Source organism: Chiloscyllium punctatum, chromosome 26 (genome assembly GCF_047496795.1).
Source record: "Chiloscyllium punctatum isolate Juve2018m chromosome 26, sChiPun1.3, whole genome shotgun sequence".
NCBI lineage: Eukaryota > Metazoa > Chordata > Chondrichthyes > Orectolobiformes > Hemiscylliidae > Chiloscyllium > Chiloscyllium punctatum.
This window is the reverse complement of record NC_092764.1, coordinates 52,932,021-52,954,015: the sequence shown is the minus strand read 5'-3', so window position 1 is coordinate 52,954,015 and position 21,995 is coordinate 52,932,021. Positions and strand designations below refer to the sequence as shown.

At 43.0% G+C, this 21,995-nt stretch overlaps 1 protein-coding gene across 2 annotated transcripts in view; it reads right to left on the bottom strand.

The window, feature by feature from the left end:
* The window catches only part of dus2 (dihydrouridine synthase 2), a 115,476-nt gene that overhangs the window by 4,114 nt on the left and 89,367 nt on the right, over positions 1-21,995 (bottom strand). For both annotated transcript variants that reach the window (XM_072547411.1, XM_072547410.1), the window contains 3 exons: positions 16,513-16,668; positions 14,406-14,493; positions 11,267-11,340 (listed from right to left, as the gene is read on the bottom strand). In XM_072547411.1, the coding sequence (XP_072403512.1) occupies positions 11,267-11,340; positions 14,406-14,493; positions 16,513-16,668 (318 nt within the window). The remainder of the gene's footprint in view (positions 1-11,266; positions 11,341-14,405; positions 14,494-16,512; positions 16,669-21,995) is intronic.

The window sequence follows — 21,995 nt, the reverse complement described above, 5'->3', positions numbered from 1 at the left end:
GGGAAAAGATCTTGTCTATTTATCCTATCCATGCCCCTCATGATTCTATAAGGTCACCCCTCAGCCTCTGACGCTCCAGGGAAAATACTCCCAGCCTATTCAGCCTCTCCCAATAGCTCAAAACCTCCAATCCTGGGAACATTCTTGTTAATCTTTTCTGAGCTAAGTTTCACAATATCCTTCCTATAGAGGAAAACCAGAATTGCACGAGGTTCAGGACAACTCAACAAAAACTGAAAGAACCGCAAATGCTGAAAATCAGAAACAAAAACAGAAATTGCTGGAAAAGCTCAGCTGAGGAAGGGTCATCAGATCCGAAACATTAACTCTACTTTCTCTCCATAGATGCTGCCAGACCTGCTGAGCTTTTCCAGCAATTTCTGTTTTTGTTCAGGATAATTTCACTTCCTTTGTATTCAATGCCTTTACATACATACTTCAAGTCTTCATATACTTTGCTAAAAACTCTCTCAATATGTCCTGCCACCTTTAAAAGCCTATGCACACCTAAATTCTTCCGTTCCTGCACACTCTTTAGATATTTGTCACAAAATCTACTTGGTATTTGCTTAATCACCTGCCAAAATGCAGAAGTACACTTTTCTATGTTCAGCTCCATCTAACACTGGCCTGCCTATACTGCGAGCTCACCTGTATGCTGTTGCGGTCAATTGGTGTTATTCTCACTGCTTGTCACTCCCCAGGTTTGGTATCATTGGCAGAGCTTGAAATTTTACTCTGCACTCCAATATCCATGACATGTATACATACCTATCAGAGCACTAGGCCTGGCACCGATCATTGTGGTCTATCACTGTTCACTTTCCTATCTGAAAGCTATCAGATTTAGTTTATTTTTGTTCTTAAGCCTTTTTCTCCAAGTTGACAATCATCCTCCTCCTTGACTTTTTCAACAAGCTTTTTATATATTTTGTCAAAGTCTACACAGACCACAGTCACTCTGTTCCCTTCAAGAACCTTCTGTGTTTCTCCATGAAGAATATTCAATTAAATTGTAACATTTGATTGCTTTATCCTATAAAAATTGTTATGACTTGACAAAGCCAGCATTTATCCAAAGAATTACTGTGTATAATGCAATAGCTCCAACAAAAACTTGAAGTTGAATGGAAATGTGATCCTAACTAAATGTTATTTTAAACTAGCTGCATAAATGCTGCAGCGTACAAGTGCGCCTCAGTAATCAAGCAAGGACTAAGCACATTCCAAAGAAATTCAGTATGTGACTGATTGTCATTTGAACATATGAACCCAATAAAAATTAACCCTCAATCAAACAGATTACAGAATTGGTGGACTCAAACCACAAAGGGCAAATTAATTTATTAAGGTCATATTTTTTCAAAGCAAAACAACTCTTAAGCAATTAATTCATAAATAAATACATAAAGGAATCATGCAAAGTTTTCAAAATTCAGGCAAACTTCTGAATATTCCAGTTCAGGAAAAGAGTGCATATCAAGTCAGAATTTGGGAAAATGATAGCATTGTTGTTTTGAGGTTTTTTTTCTTATGTTAATCATTTGCTTGGAGGTCAGTTATTTGCTGCTACCAGACTATAAATAGTTGCAGTTTACCCTTGTACATTGTACCAGGCAAGAAAGACTAAGGAACCATGCCAATATTAGCGAACATCCAGTCTCTTGTTAAAATGAACTTCGGTTAACCCTCAGATTATTAACTGACTGGACAGAGTCAGGATCAAGTAAAATTTCACTTGCTCACACAGCTGGAAAACAAACTGATTAAACTTTCTGAACTTGTGTTGGTTCCTCTTTAAAGTATGGTGCTGGAAAAGCATAGCAGGTCAGGCAGCATCCGAGGTGCAAGACGGTCAACTTTTCAGGTAGGTAAAAAACAATGACTGCAGATGCTGGAAACCAGATTCTGGATTAGTGGTGCTGGAAGAGCACAGCAGTTCAGGCAGCATCCAAGTAGCTTCGAAATCGACGTTTCGGGCAAAAGCCCTTCATCAGGAATAAAGGCCAAGATTTTCAGGCAGGCCCCATCATGGCCCCGGTCAACTTTTCAGGCAGGCCCCATCATCAGGGCCAGGGAGGGTGAAGGGGGCTGGGGAATAAAAAGAGGGAGGAGGGGTGGGGCTGAGGGAAAGGTAGGTGGGAAGGCAATAGTTAGATGCTGGTGGGAGGTGATTGTGATAGGTCAGTGGGGATGATGGAGCGGATAGGTGGGAAGGAAGGTGGACAGTTAAAACAGGTCAAGAGGGCAAATCTGAGTTGGAGGCTTGGATCTGGGATGGGGTGGGGCGATTTGGAAACTGGTGAATTCAAAGTTGAGGCCATTTGTGGTTGTAGGGTCCCATGGCAGAAGATGGGGTGTTCTTCCTCCAGTTTGCGGGGTGGCCTTGTGAAGGCGATGGAGGAGGACCAGAATGGACATAACATGGAAGGGGGGGGGGGAAGCAGGAGTTGAAGTGGAAGGTGGAGTTGGTTGGTGTGGATGGATCAGAGATGTTCCTTGAACTGTTTCGCGAGTTTGCACTGGGTCTCTCTGATGTAAAGGATACATCGTGAGCATCCGATGTAATAAATGAGGCTCGAGGATATACAAGTAAATCACTGCTGGATTTGGAATGACCCTTTGGGGCCTTGGACAGAGGTGAGGGGGGAGGTGTGGCCACAGGTTTCACACCTCCTCTGGCAGCAGGGGTAGGTGCCAGGAGTGGAGGAGGAGTTGGTGGGGAGTGTGGACCTAACGAGGGAGTCGCAGATGGAACGGTCCCTATGGAATGCATAGGGACGGGAGGGAAAAGTATTTTTGGTGGTGGAGTCTGACTGTAGGTGGTGAAAATGGAAGAGGATGATACACTGCATCTGGAGATTAGTGGGGTAGAAGGCGAGAATCAGGTGGATTCTATCCTTGTTGGAATTGGCGGTGTGTTTGAGGGTGGAGAAGCGGGAAGTGGAGGAGATGCACAGGAGGGCATTGTTCATCATGTGGGAAGGAAATTACAGTCCTTGATGTGGGAGGCCATCTAGGGTATCCTTGAGTGGAATTGCTCCTCCTGGGAGCAGATACGGCAGAGGAGGAAGAATTGGGAGTAACGGATAGCATTTTTACAGACCAGGGTGGTGGTGGATGGGGGGGGGGGGGGGGGGGGGGGGGGAGAGCGGTGGTGGAGTTAGGAGGAGGTGTAGTCCAAGTAGCTGTGGGAATCGATGGGTTTGAAAAAAAATGTCAGTTGCTGGAGACAAAGACGGAAGTCCAGGAAGGGGAAGGGGAGGGAGGTGTTGGAGATGGTCCAGGTAAATTTAAGATCAGGGTGGAAAGTTTTGGTTAAGTTGATGAACTGTTCAAGCTCGTGGGAGCACGAGGTGCCACCAATACAGTCATCGTAGTGGAGGGAAGGGGGGGGGGGGGGGGTGTTGATGTTGCCGGCGTAGCTACGGAAGAGGGACAATTCCACATATCCTACAAAGAGGCAGGCAGAGTTGGGGCCCATGTATGTGTCCATTGGTTTGTAGGAAGTGAGAGGGTTCAAAGGAGAAGTTGTTGAGGGTGAGGACCAGCCCCAGCACCACTTCTCCCCCTATTTACTTCCCAGCCCCCTTCCCTGTCCCCAGTCCTGATGAAAGGTCCTGCTGACTTTCCTGCTCCTCAGATGCTGCTTGGCCTGCTGTGCTTTTTCCAGCGCCACAACTCTGACCCTCTAGCATTGCAGTCCTCACTATCTCCTGGTCTCTTTTTAGCCCCATTCTTCAGTTTAGCTCCTTGAATCATTGCACAGTGTTGCTCAGCTCCAGAGGGAGGGGGAGGCAGGTCAGCTCCCACGTGGTATAGCTATTGCTGTTCTGTATCTGATTGCTGCTGCAAAATGCCCACTATATCGTCCTGTACTGCGGGGATGCACCAAAAGCCCAGGCAGCAGACAGCTATGTGGGAGCATGGCGTCCATCAGTGCTGGGCTGCTCAATGACATTGCATGGTGATAGATAAACCTAACTGCAAATTTTCAGACAGAGCTGTCATAGAGTCATAGAGATGTACAGCAGGGAAACAGACCCTTCGGTCCAACCATCCATGCTGACCAGATATCCCAACTCAATCTAGTCCCTCACGTCACTCAAATGTACAAGATGTGGTTAAAGCAACTTTAAGATTAAGTATAGGTGTGCATGCAAAGATATTCTCAATAATAAAGTTCTATTACTTTTATAACAATGTCATATTTAAAACTCTGAGCTTCAGAACTTGCCATTTTCTGAAAGCGAGTGGAGATATGAAATAGAATACATGCAGAATCACAATACAAGAAAAAGCCAGTCTTCACAAGAGAAATCAGTGGCAGCACTACTGTCTTTGTATCAGACGTGCAGAATTTGAACTCCAGGCCAAACAGTCCCAGCAATTGGTGCCCGGACTCTGGCTTGATGTTCATGATTGAGATCCAGAAAGATGTTCATATCTGGCGGGTGAGGGAAACCCACATCTCAAAGTACAGGAAGAGGGTACCTAGAAACACTACATGTGTAGGGCTAATTGTTCTAGGAATGCGAGACTCATTGGCAAAAATCAACATTTCTTTGCCCATCTTTAAAGTTATGTTGAGGAGCTGACGGTGAGCCACTAACTGAATGCACCTCTGTCTGTGGGGTGCAGGGACACGTGGATTGGACCTACCACTGAAACTGGCCTAAAGTCAAAGTTAACAAATATATTGCTGAATGTCAATCCAGAATGAAGAGCCAGGGCCATGATGCATTACCCTCTTCTTCTCCCTCCTCAGAAAGGTAATGGCGCAGTGGTATTATCACAATTGACATTATTATCAACCACAGTTTCATGGAACAGCATTAAAATCTTTTATCCAGTTTTTTATTGAATAAAATTCCACTGTCTGCTGTGATAGGACTCAACTCAGTCTCCAGAACATTACCTTGGTCTCTCAATGAATAGCCTAGTGTCCCCTAGGGAAGGAAGGAAATCCCCATCCTGATCTGGTCTGCCCTACATGTAACTCCACTCTCACAGCAATGTGCTTGACTCTTAACTGGCCTCTGTATTGGCAACTAGGGATGGGCAGTGAGTGTTGGCCTAGACAGCAACGCCCATATCTAATGAATACATTTTTAAAAAAATTCTGTTTGTTGCTTTCTTCACACCAATCACACTACCCTTTTCCAGCACTCAACTCATGGCAACTGATCCTTGCATGTTCATTTCCAGAAACACTCAAGGTTCTGTCTTTTTTTTCCCCTTCTCTTCCTCACTGTATGTTGGTCCTTGGAACACAAGCAAACGCACATGGGCAGGCCATGAACTGTGACACTGAGAAATGCAGCAGCCAAAGTTTAGATCAAACTATCCACTCATTTGTTTTTTTAATATCTATTTGAAAAGAGGAGAAAGTGAGGACTGCAACACTGGTGATCACAGACAAAGAGCGTGGTGCTGGAAAAGCACAGCAGGTCAGGCAGCATCTGAGGAGCAGGAGAATCAACATTTTGGGCATAAGCTCTTCATCAGGAAGCTCGAAACGTCGACTCTCCTGCTCCTGAGATGCTGCCTGACCAGCTGGGCCTTTCCAGCACCACACTCTTTGACTCTATTTGAAAAGAGTGTAATAGTTAATATGTAGATCCCTAAAGTAAAGCTGTGGGGTCTTTAACTGCACATATTAGGACAGTCTGTTCCTTGGTAGTTACAGCTTTAAACTTGCTCATCATTTGATTATGTAGCTTTCAAGTCAAAATTCCTGTGCTTCGATGTTTCAGACAGAATTTATTGTCTGACATGGCAGGAATGATAGCCCCCCTACTGCTCAACATCATGAGATGCTTTATCAAAATATCTGGCCATGGGTTTTCCAATTGCTGAAAGTCTGCTGCTTGACTGAAATCTGCTGGGAAGCCAACATTTCTAGAAGTGCTCCAAAGAAACCGTTTATAATCTAGAAGGGAAAATGAGTTTAGAGATTTTCGAAGCCTAAATGTTTCTCATATTTTTGCAACTTAAGCGGATAATTTAAGATTTTATAAATGCTACTAACATGGCGGGTGGACTATTACAAATATTTGCTCTTCGATTCTGCGAGAATAATGTACTTCATAAAGTTGTTTTCTTCCCTGCCCTCATTGTCATGATGCAACACTAGAGCCTAAACAAACAACCTGCTCCAGTGCTAAGTCCGTGCTATTCTGAACTGATTGACAGGATGAGAGAGAGAGTAGGACATCAGGGATTTGGTCTCCAAAGTTTCTGTGGGAATGCACTTGGCCCCTGGCCAGCTCATCCTTTCCTTCCTGCCAGCTTTTATTTCCAAAGGACAAGGGGGTGGGATATTAGACTGTACCCCTTTCAAGGGAGCCTTTGATGAAATAAAGGCCGAGATACGGAGTGGCACCATGCAATCTGACCTCAAATGGGACAGCAGGATAAGTCTCCCTCTGGGTTGATCACTGGTGAGCATACGAAAAAAACCCAGTAACAAAAGGATAGGATCAATGATCATTCTCCTCCAGAAGAACAAAGCCAACTGGAGCATCCCAAATTAGCACAGTCCATATCCACACAGGAGAAACCTCGGTCTGTGCATCCAGCCTCCAAAATATCATTCCAATGAATTACTGGGGGTAGTGGGAGCCCTATCCATTCTGGCGGTGATGTAGCTAACACCCCAATCAACACTTCCCATCACCTAACAAGAATCCCCAACAAATTCCCATCTGCTCACATTCGGAGTTCAACGCCTGCAGTTATTTGGGATTACAGAAAGTCGACACTGATTGAGTTCAAAGTGTTGCAACGACTCTGACTTGTTGCAGAAGGGAAATCTCCCAAGTCACAGAGGGGCCGTGGACACAGATAGAAGTTATTTTGTACCATGCTGCCATGCAGAACCGTGATGATAATTCCCCGAATTTGTTTCACCAGAAGAGAAGACATCCACTCAGAACTGTATAAATAGCTCATGCAGTAAGTTCATTGTTGGCCACTCACCTCTACAAATGTAGAACAAATACAAATCAGAAAGATGAAACAAAGGGCTCCATCTGCTGGCAGTAAGAGTTCAAGACAATGTCAGTGTTTTTTTTAAATACAAAAGCAGCATTGCTGGCAAGGTTGTTACCGTCCTGAAGTACCCTTGAGAAGGCAGTGATGAATCGGTTCTTGAGCCACTGCAGTCCAGGTGATGTAGATACACCCACCATGTATATGGAAGCTCCAGGACTTTGACTTGGCTAGAGTGAACAATCAGCGATATAGTTCCAAATCTGGATGGAGAGTGACTGAAGACAGGTGCTGGTGTTCCCATGTGTGTACTGCCCTTGTCCCTCAAGGTGGTGCAGGTTGAAGGTTTGGAAGGATGTTTTGAAGCAGTCTTGAGGGTAATTTGTTGAAGTAATCTTAACTACAGTACACAATTCTGCAATTGTGCACAGTTGATTGAGGAAGTGAATGTTGGATGGAAGTACCGCTGATCAAGTGTACTGCTCTGTCTTGGATGGGGGTGAACATCTGGAGTGCTTTTGGAACCACAGTCATTGAGGCAAATGGAGAGCATGCAGCTAAAGTATTGACTTGTTGTTGGTGAGGTGGACAGATTTCGAGCAGTCACGTTATTCCCTGCAGAATTCCTAGCTTCTGATCTGGCCCTTTCACAATCATTCATACGGTAGGTGCAATGCTGTTTCTGGTGTTGATAGGTGGGGAATTCAGTGCTGTTAATGACATTGAGTATCAAAGAAATATGGATTATTTGTTTCTGTTTGTTATGACCAGGTGAGGCGGGTGAATTGCCTCCTCCTCAGTTGGGTTGCAGCAAACATTAAGTTATTTTTAGCACATGGCTTTATATTTCTCCAATTAATGTGTGCTTAACTATTTCTCCTGTAAGCTATGAGCCATTACAACATTTACTTGAGTGAACGAGAGAGCAATTTTATTACCTGCTAACCCAGAGAAAAATAATAAGGGCACAACATCAAGCATATGGACTCCATGCAGTCACATCAGCACTCCCCCCCCCATCCCCACAACCTCTCTCACATACACACACATACCAAGCTAAAAGCAAGATAAAACAAAAATTTAGTTTTTTAGTAAAAACTAACAATGCTGGAAATCACAGCAGGTCAGGCTGCATCCATGGGGAGAGAGCAAGCTCATGTTATGTGTCAAGATGACTCTTCATCAGAGCTCTGAAACGTTAGCTTTCTCTACCTCCACAGATGCTGTCTGACCCATTAGGATTTCCAGCATTTTTCTGTTTTCAGTACAGATTCCAGCTTCTGCGGTAAGTTGCTCCTTTATAGTTTTGAGTCCTTGGTCATCCTCGAGGCATTAAGTTTTAGCTCAAAACCACGGTTGTCTACTTGCCTTCTTGGATCATCAGCTGGAGTAAAGGTCGTGGTTACTTGTAAAGGTTGCAGCTCCTTGCTGTTTTCATTAACTGCTTTCAAAGGGTGGATTTCTTTGAGGAACAGAAAGAGAGTCTTCTCTCACCTGCTTCTGTTCTGCAGTCTTTAAAATCCATCTCTCCTGTTCTACCAAAGAAACTCTTCAAAATAGCAACTGGTTGTACATATCCTCTCCGTTCAGGTTTGGTTTTTGGACTTAACAATTGCATGGATGTTTCAATTTCTCATAAGGATGTTAATGAGACACTAAATGAGGACTCTTGATGGTTTCATTGCCTTTGGTTAAAATGTTAATTTCAATTCAAGCCATCTCTTGTTTAAGCTACATTGATTTTATTAAAGGTGGCTATTTTAAATTAGTACTCTCAGTGCCTCTTTAAAACCATTCCAACATTTCAATGGAAACCAGGTACTAAACTGGATGATGGAATCTGAAGGTCATTAGCTCACATTTTGTGTCACTGTGATATGGTGTAGATGGTTATTGCTTCAGGTCCTTGTACAGCCACAACTGGTGACTGCCACAAATCTGCCCAAGCCAGAATGTTGTTCGGGTCTTGCTGTATGAAGCTATGGAATATTTGAGCATCTCAGGAGTTCTAAATAGTGTTGAATGTCTCCACTTCTGATCTGGGAAAATTACTGATGAAACAGCTGAAAGTGGCTGAGGCCAGGACACTAACCTGAGGAGCTACCACAGTGATGTCCTGGCTTGAGATGATGGGCCTCCCAAAACCAGAACCATCATCCTTCATGCGAAGGATTATTTCAGGCAGTGGAGACTTTTCCCCTCAACTTACATGGGCTTCATTTTCACTGGGGCTCCTTAAGTCACACTCGGTCAAATGCTGGGTTGGTGTCAAAGGGCAATCATTCTCCACTTACCACAGGAGTTCATCGCTTTGATCCCCATTCAGGCTAAAGATGTACGTCTCTATGACTCTGTAATAAAGCCAGGAGCTGAGTGGTCCAGGCAGAACCAAAACTGAATATCAGTGAGCGGTTTGTTGGGAAGTACTATTTGAGTCAGCACGTCAATTCCTAATCAACCTGTCCAAGGATGTTGCAACACATCGCTGAGGTACCTTTAACCCTGGCCTCCTAGCTCAGAAGTAAGGACACTACCACTGCCCCACAAAAGCCCTTGACGATACATTCCATGACTTTGTTAATGGCGGAGTACAGACCCTGATGGGGCCTAACTGGCTACATTCCAGTTGTGTAGGTGGTGAGAGTCACCATTATTTCTGGAGCACAAGTCTTCAGTACTTACAACTAGAATGTTGGAAGGACTCATAGATTTTGCTGTTTTTTACACAACCTTAATTAAGTTCCTAGCAGGCATGAGTATATATTGTTCTATTCAGAACTAATTGACAGTCCTACTCAAATGCCAGACAAAACTTTACTGCAGGGCTTGACTTTAGCATTAGGTTGCGCTATTTCTGGTGGGTTTACTTAATGTCAATGCTTCCTCATCTCCCCTCGTTTCACCTCATCCCAGGTCCAAACCTCCAACTCGGCACTACCCTCCTGACCTGTCCCATCTGTCCATCTTTCTTCCCACCTATCCGCTCCACCCTCCCTCCGACCTATCACCTCCAAATGCATCGACCTATCGCTTTCCCAGCTTCCTCCCCCCACCCCACCTTCCTATTTACTTCTCAGCCCCCTTCTCCTCCACCCACGCCCTGACAATCCTGATGAAGAGTTTATGCTCAAAATGTCGACTCTCCTGCTCCTTGGATGGGGCCTGGCCTGCTGTGTTTTTCCAGCGCCACACATTTCAACAATGACGTAATGTCAATGTGACTGAAACAAGGAGAGTTTCATTCCCTTACCTTGATGAGCCCCCCAAAAATTCTTTGTTTCTGAACATGTGAGCTGAACAAGTTTAACAACCAAAAGTGAACTATTTACGCTGTCAAATGAGATTTTAGTTACTGAAATCAAGCAACAAGCAGTGGAAAATACATATATTGCAAATGTTATCTCAAATACCTCATCAAACAGCTAAATAGCAATAATTTCTTCCAGGTACTGAATACTGCGCATTAACAACTGAAAACCAGGAAAAGACTGCTGCATTGTCAAAAAGATATCAGCAAAGTATACAAGGTGAGTGGAATATAAGGAGGCTGTAGGAATTTCACCAACTGCTTTCAGGAAATGACCAGGAAAGTATGAGGATCTAATGGTTATTTATGAAAAATATCATCGACCTGAATGAATGAATTGATCAGGGTAGAATCCAACAGTTAGTCCACCCCACTGGAGAACGATTTGACCCATTTTACATACATCTAGCTTTTGGAAATTTTGATATTTGCTGCTGCGTCAAAATTCTGAAACTCTGCTTAATAACAGTGTCCTTACACTGCAAGGCAGCTAACCAACATCTTTCCCTGGGCAACAGGGACGTATAAAAGGCCCAGTCCGCAACAGCCCTCCTCAAGAACAAATAAAAGAAATTACATCCTCGGTAGATCATAAAACTGAGCAAAGTAAGCTCATAAAAATAAATATTCTCACCTCATGTGTAGTTTCTATTTTAACTAACTAATCTTTAGCACAATTTTCTTTCCTGGTTCAAGAGTCTGCAAAGTTTTGCTTTCAGGCTAAAAATCCATAAAGTGAGATCTTAAATTCAGTGCTTAACAGTAAAATGAAAACACAAGTATAGCTTAATGCACACCAAATCAATGCTAACAGCCTATATAATAATCATAATTATTTAACTAATTGAACCAAAAATGTTAACATGGACAGATGAAACTATCTTCGGGATATTGGACATCAACTTGATTTTGGAACCAGTTGTAGGAATTAGACAGAGGCAGAAAATCCAACGCCCCATCACTTACCAACAGGAACTGCTGTAGTGTTTGTCTGCTACAGTCACGACTGAATTAAATAATCTGTCTGAAGGTCTCTGTACCTAGCACAGAACAAAACATGCAGTAAAGTAATCTCTCTGAAGGTGTTTCGACCCAGTACAGAACATCCAGTAAAATAATCTCTTTGTAAGCCTTTGTGTCTCATACAGAAAACATTCAATTAAATAAACAAATTACTGTAAACACTCAGCAGGCTTGGTGAAGCCTGTGGAGACAGATAAACAGTTAACATTTCAGGTCAATGACCTTTCTTCAGAACCAGCAGAAATCAGGCATTCAACAGTTTTTACCTAAGCATAGAACTCCATCATAACTATAACTTCTTTCTGTTCGGATAAAATGCTCTTGAACTGAAAGGTGGACTCGCTTCTTGAACTCTGATTTATATTTTCAGCATCCACAAGTCTTTGAGTAAAGTTGTTCACTTGGGTGCTTCGATTTGATTTGATTTATTATTGTCACATGCACCTAGATAGAGTGAAAAGCTTTGTTTTGCGTGCAGTATAGGCAGATCATACCATACAAAGTGTGTAAGGGTAATAGAACAGAACGAGGTATACATTACAGCTCCAGAAAAGATGCACAAAGAGTGAGATCAACATGAGATTTAAAATTTGAGATGTCCACTCAGCACTCTAATAACAGTGGGGGAGAAGCTGTTCTTGAACCCGTTGGTACGTGTGTTTAAACTTCTGTATCGTCTGCCTGATGGAAGAGGTTGGGTGAGATTATAACCAGGATGCGAGGGGTCTTTATTGACGTTGGCAGTGAGATCTATGGATGGAGTCAACGGATGAGAGGTTGGCTTGTGTGATAGATTAAGCAGTGTTCACAACTCTCTACAGTTTCTTACAGTCTTGGGCAAAGCAGTTGCCATACCAAGTCATGATACACTCAGATAGAGTGCTTTCTATGGTGCATCTGTTAAAATTGGTAAGAGTCTTTACAGACATGTCAAATTTCCTTAGTCTCCTGTTGTTGTGCTTTCTTGACCATTCATTGACATTGGTGGACCAGGACGGATAGCTGGTGATCGTCACATCTAGGAACTTGACGCTGTCGACCATCTCCACCTCAGCTCCAGAGACGGGCATATCCTTCACTCTGTCTCCTGAAGTCATCGACCAGCACTTTTGTCGTGCTGACATTGAGGGAGAGATTGTTTTCTTTACACCATGCCACCAAGCACTCTATCTCTTTCCTGTATTGTTGTGTGCTGGGTACCATCATGTCAGTAAGTCATCTGAGTTAGAACAACAGTAGAATGGCAACATCCACCCTGGTGCAAAATAAAGGAACATCCCAGTGCTAAGTGTGGTTCCTATGACCCACTGCAAAATGCGCGGCTTACTTGTTATCACATTAAAACCTATCTTAAAACTTTCAAATTATACACATTTTTGTTTCAGACCCAAATGTTTTCTTGCAGGACAGTCAGTACATGTGAATAGTAGTGAACAAATAAACAACTAACAGGAGACTGAGCTCCACAAATATCCCTATCCACACCAAGGCAGAAAGACAACCTGAGGAATTTGAAACCATCTTCAGCCAAAACTGACAAGTGCATTATATACCTCTGCGTCGACCTGAGGTCCCCAGCACCTAAGTGCTAGTCTATAACCAATTTGATTTGCTCCACATGATATCAAGAAACAGCTGAAGACATTGGATACCACAAAAGTATGGGCCCCAACAACATTCCAGCAATAGTCCGCAAAACTTGCCCTCCCCAACTAGCTGTACCCATAACTAAGCTGTTCCAATACAGCTATAATATAGGCATTTAATTGAATGTGAAAAATTGATCAGGTACACCCTGTGCACAAAAGGCAGGACAAATCCAACATGACCAATTACTGCCCTGTCTGTTTACTCTCCATCATCTGCAAAGGGATCACCAACCAGCACTACAAAGGACTGCACACTGACACTCTGTTTGGGTTTTGCCACGACCATCTGGATCCTGACCTCTTTACAGATTTGACCCAAACATGGACAAAACAGATGACCTCCAGAGGTTAGGGGAGAGCAACAGCCAATGACATCAAGACAGCACTTGACTGAGTACCGAATCCAGGAGCCCTTGTTAAAGTGGAATCAATGGGAATCAGGGGGAAAACTCTCTGCTGGTTGGAGTCTTACCTGATACATAGGAAGATGTTTATGGCTGTTAGAGGTCAGTCATCTCAGCTCCAGGACATCTCTGCAGGAATCCCTCAGGGTAGTGGGCTAGGCCCAACCATCCTCAGCAGCTTCAGTGATGTTCCCTCCATCACGAGGTTGAAACTGGATGTTCGCTGATGATTGTGAAATGTTCAATATTTTTTGTGACTCCTCAGAGACTGAAGTGGTCCATATGCAGCAAGATCTGGACCATATTCAGGCTGGGATTGATTAGTGGCAGGTAACTATCGTGCCACACAGGTGCCATCCCCTAAGAACAAAGTTAACCATTGTCCCTTGCTCCATTCATTCCCCACAGGTTGACTCAAAAAGGCAGCAGTACATACTATCTACAAGATGTCCTGGAGAAACTGAACCAAGGTTCTTCTAGTAGCACCTTCCAAACATGTGAGCCCTGTCACTTAGAGGGACAAGGGCAGATGTATAGGAACACCATCAACAAGTCCGTCTCAAGACACTCCCTGTCCTGATTTGGGAACAGATTGCCGTTCCGTCAGTGTTGCTTGGCCACTCTCTAACAGCACTATCGGTGTCCCTACAAACCAAGGACAGCAGCAGATCAAGATGACAGCTCACCAGCCCCTTCTCCAGGACAATCAGCGATGGGTAATAAACCAATAAGAGACAGTAGTATTTTACAGCTTTTGAGATGTGATCAGTTGATTTCAAAGCAATGCGCATGATAAAAATTCAACTTCTATTAAGAAATGAAGCAGTTCATTCTTTATCTGCTGTAGAACAACTTTTACTTTTCAGTTCTATTTAAATGGATTTAAAGATCTAACACTAACACTCAAACAAAGTTCCTAGACACGACTTCTAAGTAGCATTATTAGCGTATCAATGGAGAGTTCAGTTAAAAACACGCTTGCCTGTACAAAAATGTAAATCACTGTATAAAGTAATGGATGACACTTACTGTGACATAGACTGGCTGAGGAAGCTTCTGTTTCCGACACCACTCAAGTAGTATCATTTTGGGTGTGATTTGAGGTGGGTATTCACGTCTGGAGGAGGCAACATAAATTAGTGACTGGAAATGTGAATGGTACAAAATGACTTTATACTGACCCCATCTCAATTTGCTGGGGATTGACAAAAATAAACTAAACTAAATAGTTTCAATAAAACATTTGTTGAATGGATAATTCCTTGGGCATTGACTTAGATTTGGAGCAGAGCTTAAAGACAGGATATCTGGTGGAGGACTGATGATGATGGATTTTGGCTGCTTTGCAGTTACCTGCTCAGTCAGCACACTCACATTCTTTGGCAAATGATTGTGGCTGCAGGTCTCATTAAATGGTATTTAAAGCTGCCAATTGGCTTCTGCGGCCAGTTGGAAAACATGGAGCATGATGGAAAAGTGGTTAGTGGACAACTGCCACTGGCAGCAGCTCCTTCTACATTCCGTGAGCCGTTTTTCTTGATTTGTTTTGTCCTGGGTTCACTCAAGCTTTTCCTTCCCAGAACACACATTGTAATCCCTGACTCAATGCATTCTGTATTCCAGCCATGATCGATGTGCAATAAGACAGAACATCATTACTACCCTCTGTGTACAACAGGCTGTGGAAAGGATTCTACACTGCAAGGCCAGGGAAGAGCTTTCCCGATATGTATGTATGTCTGCGCGCATGTGTAATTCCTGTGAAATTTCCATCTTGACAGCTTATTAAATTTGAACCTATGACTCAGCCATAGGCTACATTGCCTCACATGGAATCATATTCCCTTATCCAGGCACCACCTATATCGAGGTTCATGAGAAATATGTCTCAATTGTAACTGATAGGACTTTGGTCAGGAGCCAAAGCCAGGAGCTGTGTATTACTTCTGTATAAATCTGTTACGGTTAGTGGTTGGTGCAGTTCACAGACCTTCCTGCAGGGAGACTGAAGCCCCCAGTGTGTTGATCTTCAGTCACTCCTTTCAGCAGTAGTTGCTGCACAGTGATTAGTAAACCCTGAAGGTCCCTCATGCCCAAACCGCTACCCCCCTCAACGTCACCACCACCCTCCTTGCCCAGATCCAGAGAACCCAAGTGGGAGAGCCATTAAGTTAGCAAACTTTTTATGCAGTTAGAGAAGGCAGTTTAATCGATGACCTTCCTATACCTCATCTACTTAATAAACAACCACACTGAGGCATCCCTGTTAACATAACATTTACCTATTCTAATCAAAATAATCATCATCCTTCTACAGTCTGAAAGAAACCAGTTTTGAACCCATTCTCTTTAGTCTATTTTTTTAAGATTAGATTCGATTGCCCGCAGCGTGGAAACAGGCCCTTCGGCCCAACAAGTCCACTTTTGCCCTGGCTCACTCACATTATGAAAAATTACTATAAGAACAGGTGACAGTAGGTGTAGCTCTTAAGAGGCAGAAGATCATAGGATGACAAGGTTCTCCTGATTCAGGAAGGATTACTCAGCAACAACTAAACATCTTCACAGTTTACCCAGACTATGGCGAGGAAGTCGGTTCTTGAGATAAGATTACACTTTTCTACATCTCACTAAGTTAAGACAAAGTGCTTTGAGTTAATACATAGAGCTAAAAATACTAAAACTTGATAAATATACATTAGGAAATCAGGGGAATCTAATTATGCGGAAGGCTTCAAACCTGATATATGTTTTCCTGTTCGCCTTTGAAATGTGATCAGCTACAAAATCAATTGGAGCACTGCTTGTTTATTACCGTGAGCAGGGTGAAGAAAGTTAAAAATAGCAGCAAAATCCTGGAGAAGTCCCCGTCCAATCAATTAACTCAAGAAATCTGATCAGGATTTCAAATGGACTTCCATCAGAATGTCCTGTTGGCAATGGGCAGAACATATCGAACAGATTTTGCAATACAAAGTTTGATTTAAATCTGACGAATGACAGGATAAGACTATATTAAAGCTATTAAATAAATTGATACCAAAGGACCATCCTGAAGAAAAAAATGCATTTGCATTGGACATCCCAAACATTCTCTTATTGCACCGTAATAATCGTGATTGTACTGAGTCCTTACTTGTTGAACCTGACTGCCATTTGTATGGTATCAGGTGATCCGTTATCTCCAGGCAAATGTTCGGATTTCTCTTGATTTATTGTGTTTAACATGTCCCTCTTTGCTTCCATGCAAGCCTTGGCTTCTTTATAATACACATCCATTTCAAAAGCCTCACTGTGCACAGGAAGAAGGCAGCAATGGTTATCAAACATGAGTCACAAAACTGGAATGAGATTTAACAATTTACATTCCAAACATTCCTAACCCTAACCTGGCAGAGTTTGCACCAATATCTGCGTGCACAGGGGAGATCGTAAGCCAAAAGTATTTTCATTGTTAGATATATTTTGGAGTTATCACATTAATCCTATGACAGAGTTGTTAGCGACGGTGTTGCACCCCAGGATTAAGACAAACAGTCTTGGGGCATCACTCTGGCTTTCGTACCTGAACATTGTGACCACAAGCCCTACTCCAGGACTTGCGCACATAATTTAGACTCACACTGGAGTAATCGGAAATGAGGAGTGACAGGATTAAGAGTAGCTCTTCATATTCCTGAAGAATGAAGCAGGACGTGGTTGAGTTGTCATCCACGTGAAGCCAACATCACAGTAAAACGCGGCAGGAAGTTCTGCCAGGGAGCTTGAGGAGGCAGGGTTCAAATTAATGAGAAAAAAACTTCATGACTTGGTTGGTATTTCCGAGCAAACTGGCACAGAATTAAATAAATCATGGCTGAAAATGTGGCACAATGTGCAAGACAGGGATGATAATTCAGGGTACGCGAACACCAGCAATCAGCAAAGCGGTGGCTGTCGCTTTGGGATGGGGTCCATTTAAACTAATTTGGGATTAGAGTCCTGTTTAATTAAATGAAAGGGCTTCAAAATAAAAAATATTGTGTATGTGTTTGGGGGAGACGTGAGAAGGTTCCGATGAAAACTTATTTATAAACGTAAAGAGAAAATTCAACAGCAAAACTGCTTGGATAAAGATAGGCAGATTATCACAGGAAAGAGCAGAGATTAACAGTGATGGAGTTCCAGTGAGTAAGACTAAATCGGGAGAGGGGGATGATAAAAAGTTGAAGTTATCATTGTTTTATTTCCGTGGGCAAAGCAGTTGTAATGCACAAAGGTAAATCCATCTGACAGCCATTGGGTTGATGTGGTGGAAGGGGACCTCACTGAGAATGAAATATTCCAGTAATCTTGGTGTGGCAAGAATAGAAGACTGTGGGAGAGGACTAGTCCTGGCAGTAAAGCCTGGTGACATGGCAGTAGTAAGGAAGGATGGTGGCTCAGAGAAACAGGATGTAGAGTCAATGAGAGGAGGTGAATGATAAGGGGTGGAAAATACAACTGTTAAACTTTGGCTACAAGAACAGGTCAGGGGCTAGGAATCCTGCACCATGGAACTCACCTCCTGACTACTCCAAGCCTGTCCAACATCTACAAGGCACAAGGCAGGGATGTGATGAAATAGTGCCTACTAGGTTGAGTTCAACTCGGAACAACACTCAAGAAGCTTGACACAATCGAGATAAAGCAGCCAGCTTGACTGGTGTCAGATCCCAAACATTCACTCCCTCCACTACTGATGCACAGTAGCAGCAGAGTGCACTATTTGCGAGATGCATTGCAGAAATTCACCAAGGCTCCTTGCTGTTCTCGAACAGTCCTAACCCATGGCTGCTACTGTTTATAAGGACTAGGGCAGCAGATACACTGAAACATCAGCACCTGCAAGTTCCCTTCCAAGCCTCACACCATTCTGACTTGAAAATATATCACCGTTCCTGCCCTGTCACTAGGTCAAATTCCTGCGACTAACTGCATTGTGGGTCTACCTACATCAAATGCAGTAACTCAAGAAGGGAGCTTAAGGCAATTAATAAATTAGCAATTAGCTTTAATCAATCACAGCAGCTTGTAACAAAGCAAATTTTTAAAAAAATCTTTCGTGGGGAATATTAGCATCACTGGCAAAATTTACAGTCCATACCTTGGTGCCCTTGAACTCATTGGCTCTTTATGCTATTTTGGAGTGGGTTAAGGGTGAGACCAGGCAAGGTTGGCAATTTTCCTTCTCAATCGCAATTGCTGTAGTCTAAAGTCTTCCTCCTCACTATTCACCACATCACCATATTTTTGTGTCATCTGTACACTTACTGATTACACCTCCTCCATTCTTGTATGGATCTTAAAAATGTACATGATGAACAAGGGGCCTAATACTGAATCCTGTGCTCCACCACTAAGAAACAGGCTTCTAGCCATAAGTACATCTTTTGACCATCACTCTCTGCTTCTGTCCATGAAGCCAATTTTGGATCCAATTTGCCAACCACATTTATAATCTTTGGGATTGAGAAGAATGAGAGTTATTTCACAAAACATAAAAATACCTGTGAAGGCTCAACAGGGTAAACATGGAGAACTGAGGTTTCCCATTTGTGGAGTCTCAACAAGTACACATGGTTGCAACATAAGGACAGATTTTGCAGTCATTGATTTTATTGCTGTTTGTTGGCGTATTCTGTGTGTGCAAACTGACAGCTGCATTTCCCTATACTGTATATTTACAGAGACTACATTTCAAAGGCAAAGCACTGGCTGCAAGTTACTTGAGGACATCTGAAGAATGTGCCATGTTACCTCAGTGCAAGTTGTTCCAGTGGAAAATGCTCTCTTCAGACCAAATCTCACCTTGGAAGGACAAAAATGCATAATTTTATTTTTGGTGTTTTATTTCAGCCAGAATGGAAATACAGGAGGAACACATCGGTATTTGCTGTCTCAGCAGGAAAATGTTCAAATTGGAAATTCAGATGTAAATTGCCTGCAATTTGCTGTCTCCAAAGAGGAATATTTTGGGCAGTGCTACTGCTGGAACATTTACCAGCAACAGAAGCTCCAACGTTCATATCCTAGTTCTGTCTAACATGCAGTTATTTATTTAGGTTTCTGCAATAGATTGGGAAACTCTTTTTAGTGTGTGTCTTAAACTGAATGGAAACTTTAAAAAATGAGCAACTCCAACTTATTTTCTTTGGACTTACTGATCCATTTAATTTTACCTGACTGAACAACAACTTAGGCCTAATCAAAGTCACAATATAAATATACGGAGGAAATGTTTTGATAAGTTCTCCAGAAAATTTCAAGGATGATTAAAAATCTTTTTTTCCCCCCTCATTGCTGACACAGCCTGATGGATTTGAAAAAAAAAGTAGTGGGTGCAATAGGGTAGCACTGAACACCTCTGAGTTAAATAGAATGTAGAGCCAGTAGATTGGAAAAAGAGTTTTCCATTAGCAAAGTTTAAAAAAAAATTCTAACTAGTCCTGTTTATACATAAATGATCTGGAAGAGGGCACTGTTGGTATGATCAGCAGGTTTGCAGATGATACAAAGATTGGTGGAGTAGCAGAAAGCATAAAGGACTGTCAAAGAATACAGGAGGATATAGGTAGACTGAAGAGTTGGGCGGAAAAGTGGCAGATGGTTTTCAATCCAGACAAATGTGAGGTGATGCATTTAGGCAACTTATCCTAGAGCCGATTATACAATGAATGGAAGAGCCTTGGGAAAAGTTGATGGGCAGAGAGATCTGGGAGTGCAAGTCCATTGTACCCTGAAAGTTGCTGCACAGGTGGATAGAGTGGTCAAGAAGGCATATAGTGTAATGACAGGGTAATGAGTAAAAGAGCTGGCAAGTCATGTTAAAATTGTACAAGACATTGGTTCAGCCGCATTTAGAATACGGTGTACGGTTCTGGTTGCCACATTATCAAAAGAATGTGGACGCTTTGGAGAGGGTGCAGAGAAGGTTTAAGAGGATGTGGCCTGGTATGGAAGGTGCTAGTTATGAAGAGAGGTTGAGTAGGTTAGGTTTATTTTCATTAAAAAAAAAGGAGATTAAGGGGGGACCTGATTGAGGTTTACAAAATCATGAAGGGTATAGACAGGGTGGATAGAGACAAGCTTTTTCCCAGGGTGAAGGATTCAATAACGAGAGGTCATGCTTTCAAGTTGAAAGCTGGAAAGTTTAAGGGGGGTACACACGGCAAGTACTTCACACAGAGAATGGTGGGTATCTGGAATGCACTGCCAGCAGAGGTGGTAGAGGCAGGCACGGTAGATTCATTTAAGATGCGTCTGGACAGATGCAGGAGTAGTTGGGGAGCAGAGGGATACAGATGCTTAGGAATCGGGCAACAGATTTAGGACAGTAGATTTGGATCGGCTCAGGCTTGTAGGGCCGAAGGGCCTGTTCCTGGGCTATAAATTTTCTTGTTCTTTGTTCTTTTAAGACTTTTGAAGTCTTTAGTGAAATACCTCATGGTTTCCTCTATTCCTTCCAATATGGTCATTTGGTCATGTCTTAGGTCAACATTTAAAACTGTCCCTTGAAACAGTTCAGCTGGAAACTGCATGTGTAAACCATTGCCTGTTACACTGCTGTTACAAGGTCTGGTAAGTCCTGGTGTTAAAGAGTGAACATTTAAAGCTCCCTCCCAATAGGAGAAATAGGAGCAGGAGTAAGAGTAGGCCATTTGGCCTGTTGAGCCCACTCTGCCATTGAATAAGATCATGGCTAGTCTTTTCGTGGACTCAGCTCCACTGACCCGCCCGCTCACCATTCCCCTTAATTCCTCTACTGTTCAAAGATCCACGCATCTTTGCCTTAAAAACATTCAATGATGTAGCCTCAACTGCTTCACTGGGCAGGGAATGCCACAGAATCACAGCCCTTTGCGAAGTTCTTTCGCAGCTCAGTCCTAAATCTGTGCCCCCTTATTTTGAGGCTACGCCCCCTAGTTCTAGATTCATCCACCAGTGGAAACAACCCCCCCTGCTTCTATCTTAGCCATTCCCTTCATGATTAGATTAGATTCCCTACAGTATGGAAACAGGCCCTTCGGCCCAACAAGTCCACACCGACCCTCCAAAGAGCAACCCACGCAGACCCATTCCCCTACATTTCCCTCTGACTAATGCACCTAACACAATGGGCAATTTAGCATGGCACATCTTTGGACTGTTGGAGGAAACCCACGCAGACACGGGGAGAATGTGCAAACTCCACACAGACAGTTGCCCGAGGCAGGAATTGAACCCGGGTCCCTGGCGCTATGAGGCAGCAGTGCTAACCACTGAGCCACCGCGACGCTATGTTTCTATAAGAGATACCCCCTCCCTCCAAATGAGTATAATCCCAATCTACTCAAATCTCTCCTCATAAGATAACCCTCTCTATTCCAGAATCAACCTAATGAACTTCCTAAACTTCCCTTTAACCTCACACACCTTAGCATCCACTCAGCAACAAGAAAGATCCCTCTGCTTATGCTATTTAACACTGCTAAGTTACTAGAAGGTTGCTGTTTACCGACTGTTGCTGACTTTGTAGGCAGCTTATTGTATGAAACGTCAACAGGGGGAGAAATGGCATGTGGTAAAGGCATGTGGTAAAGGCATTAGTTTCAGCTGCAA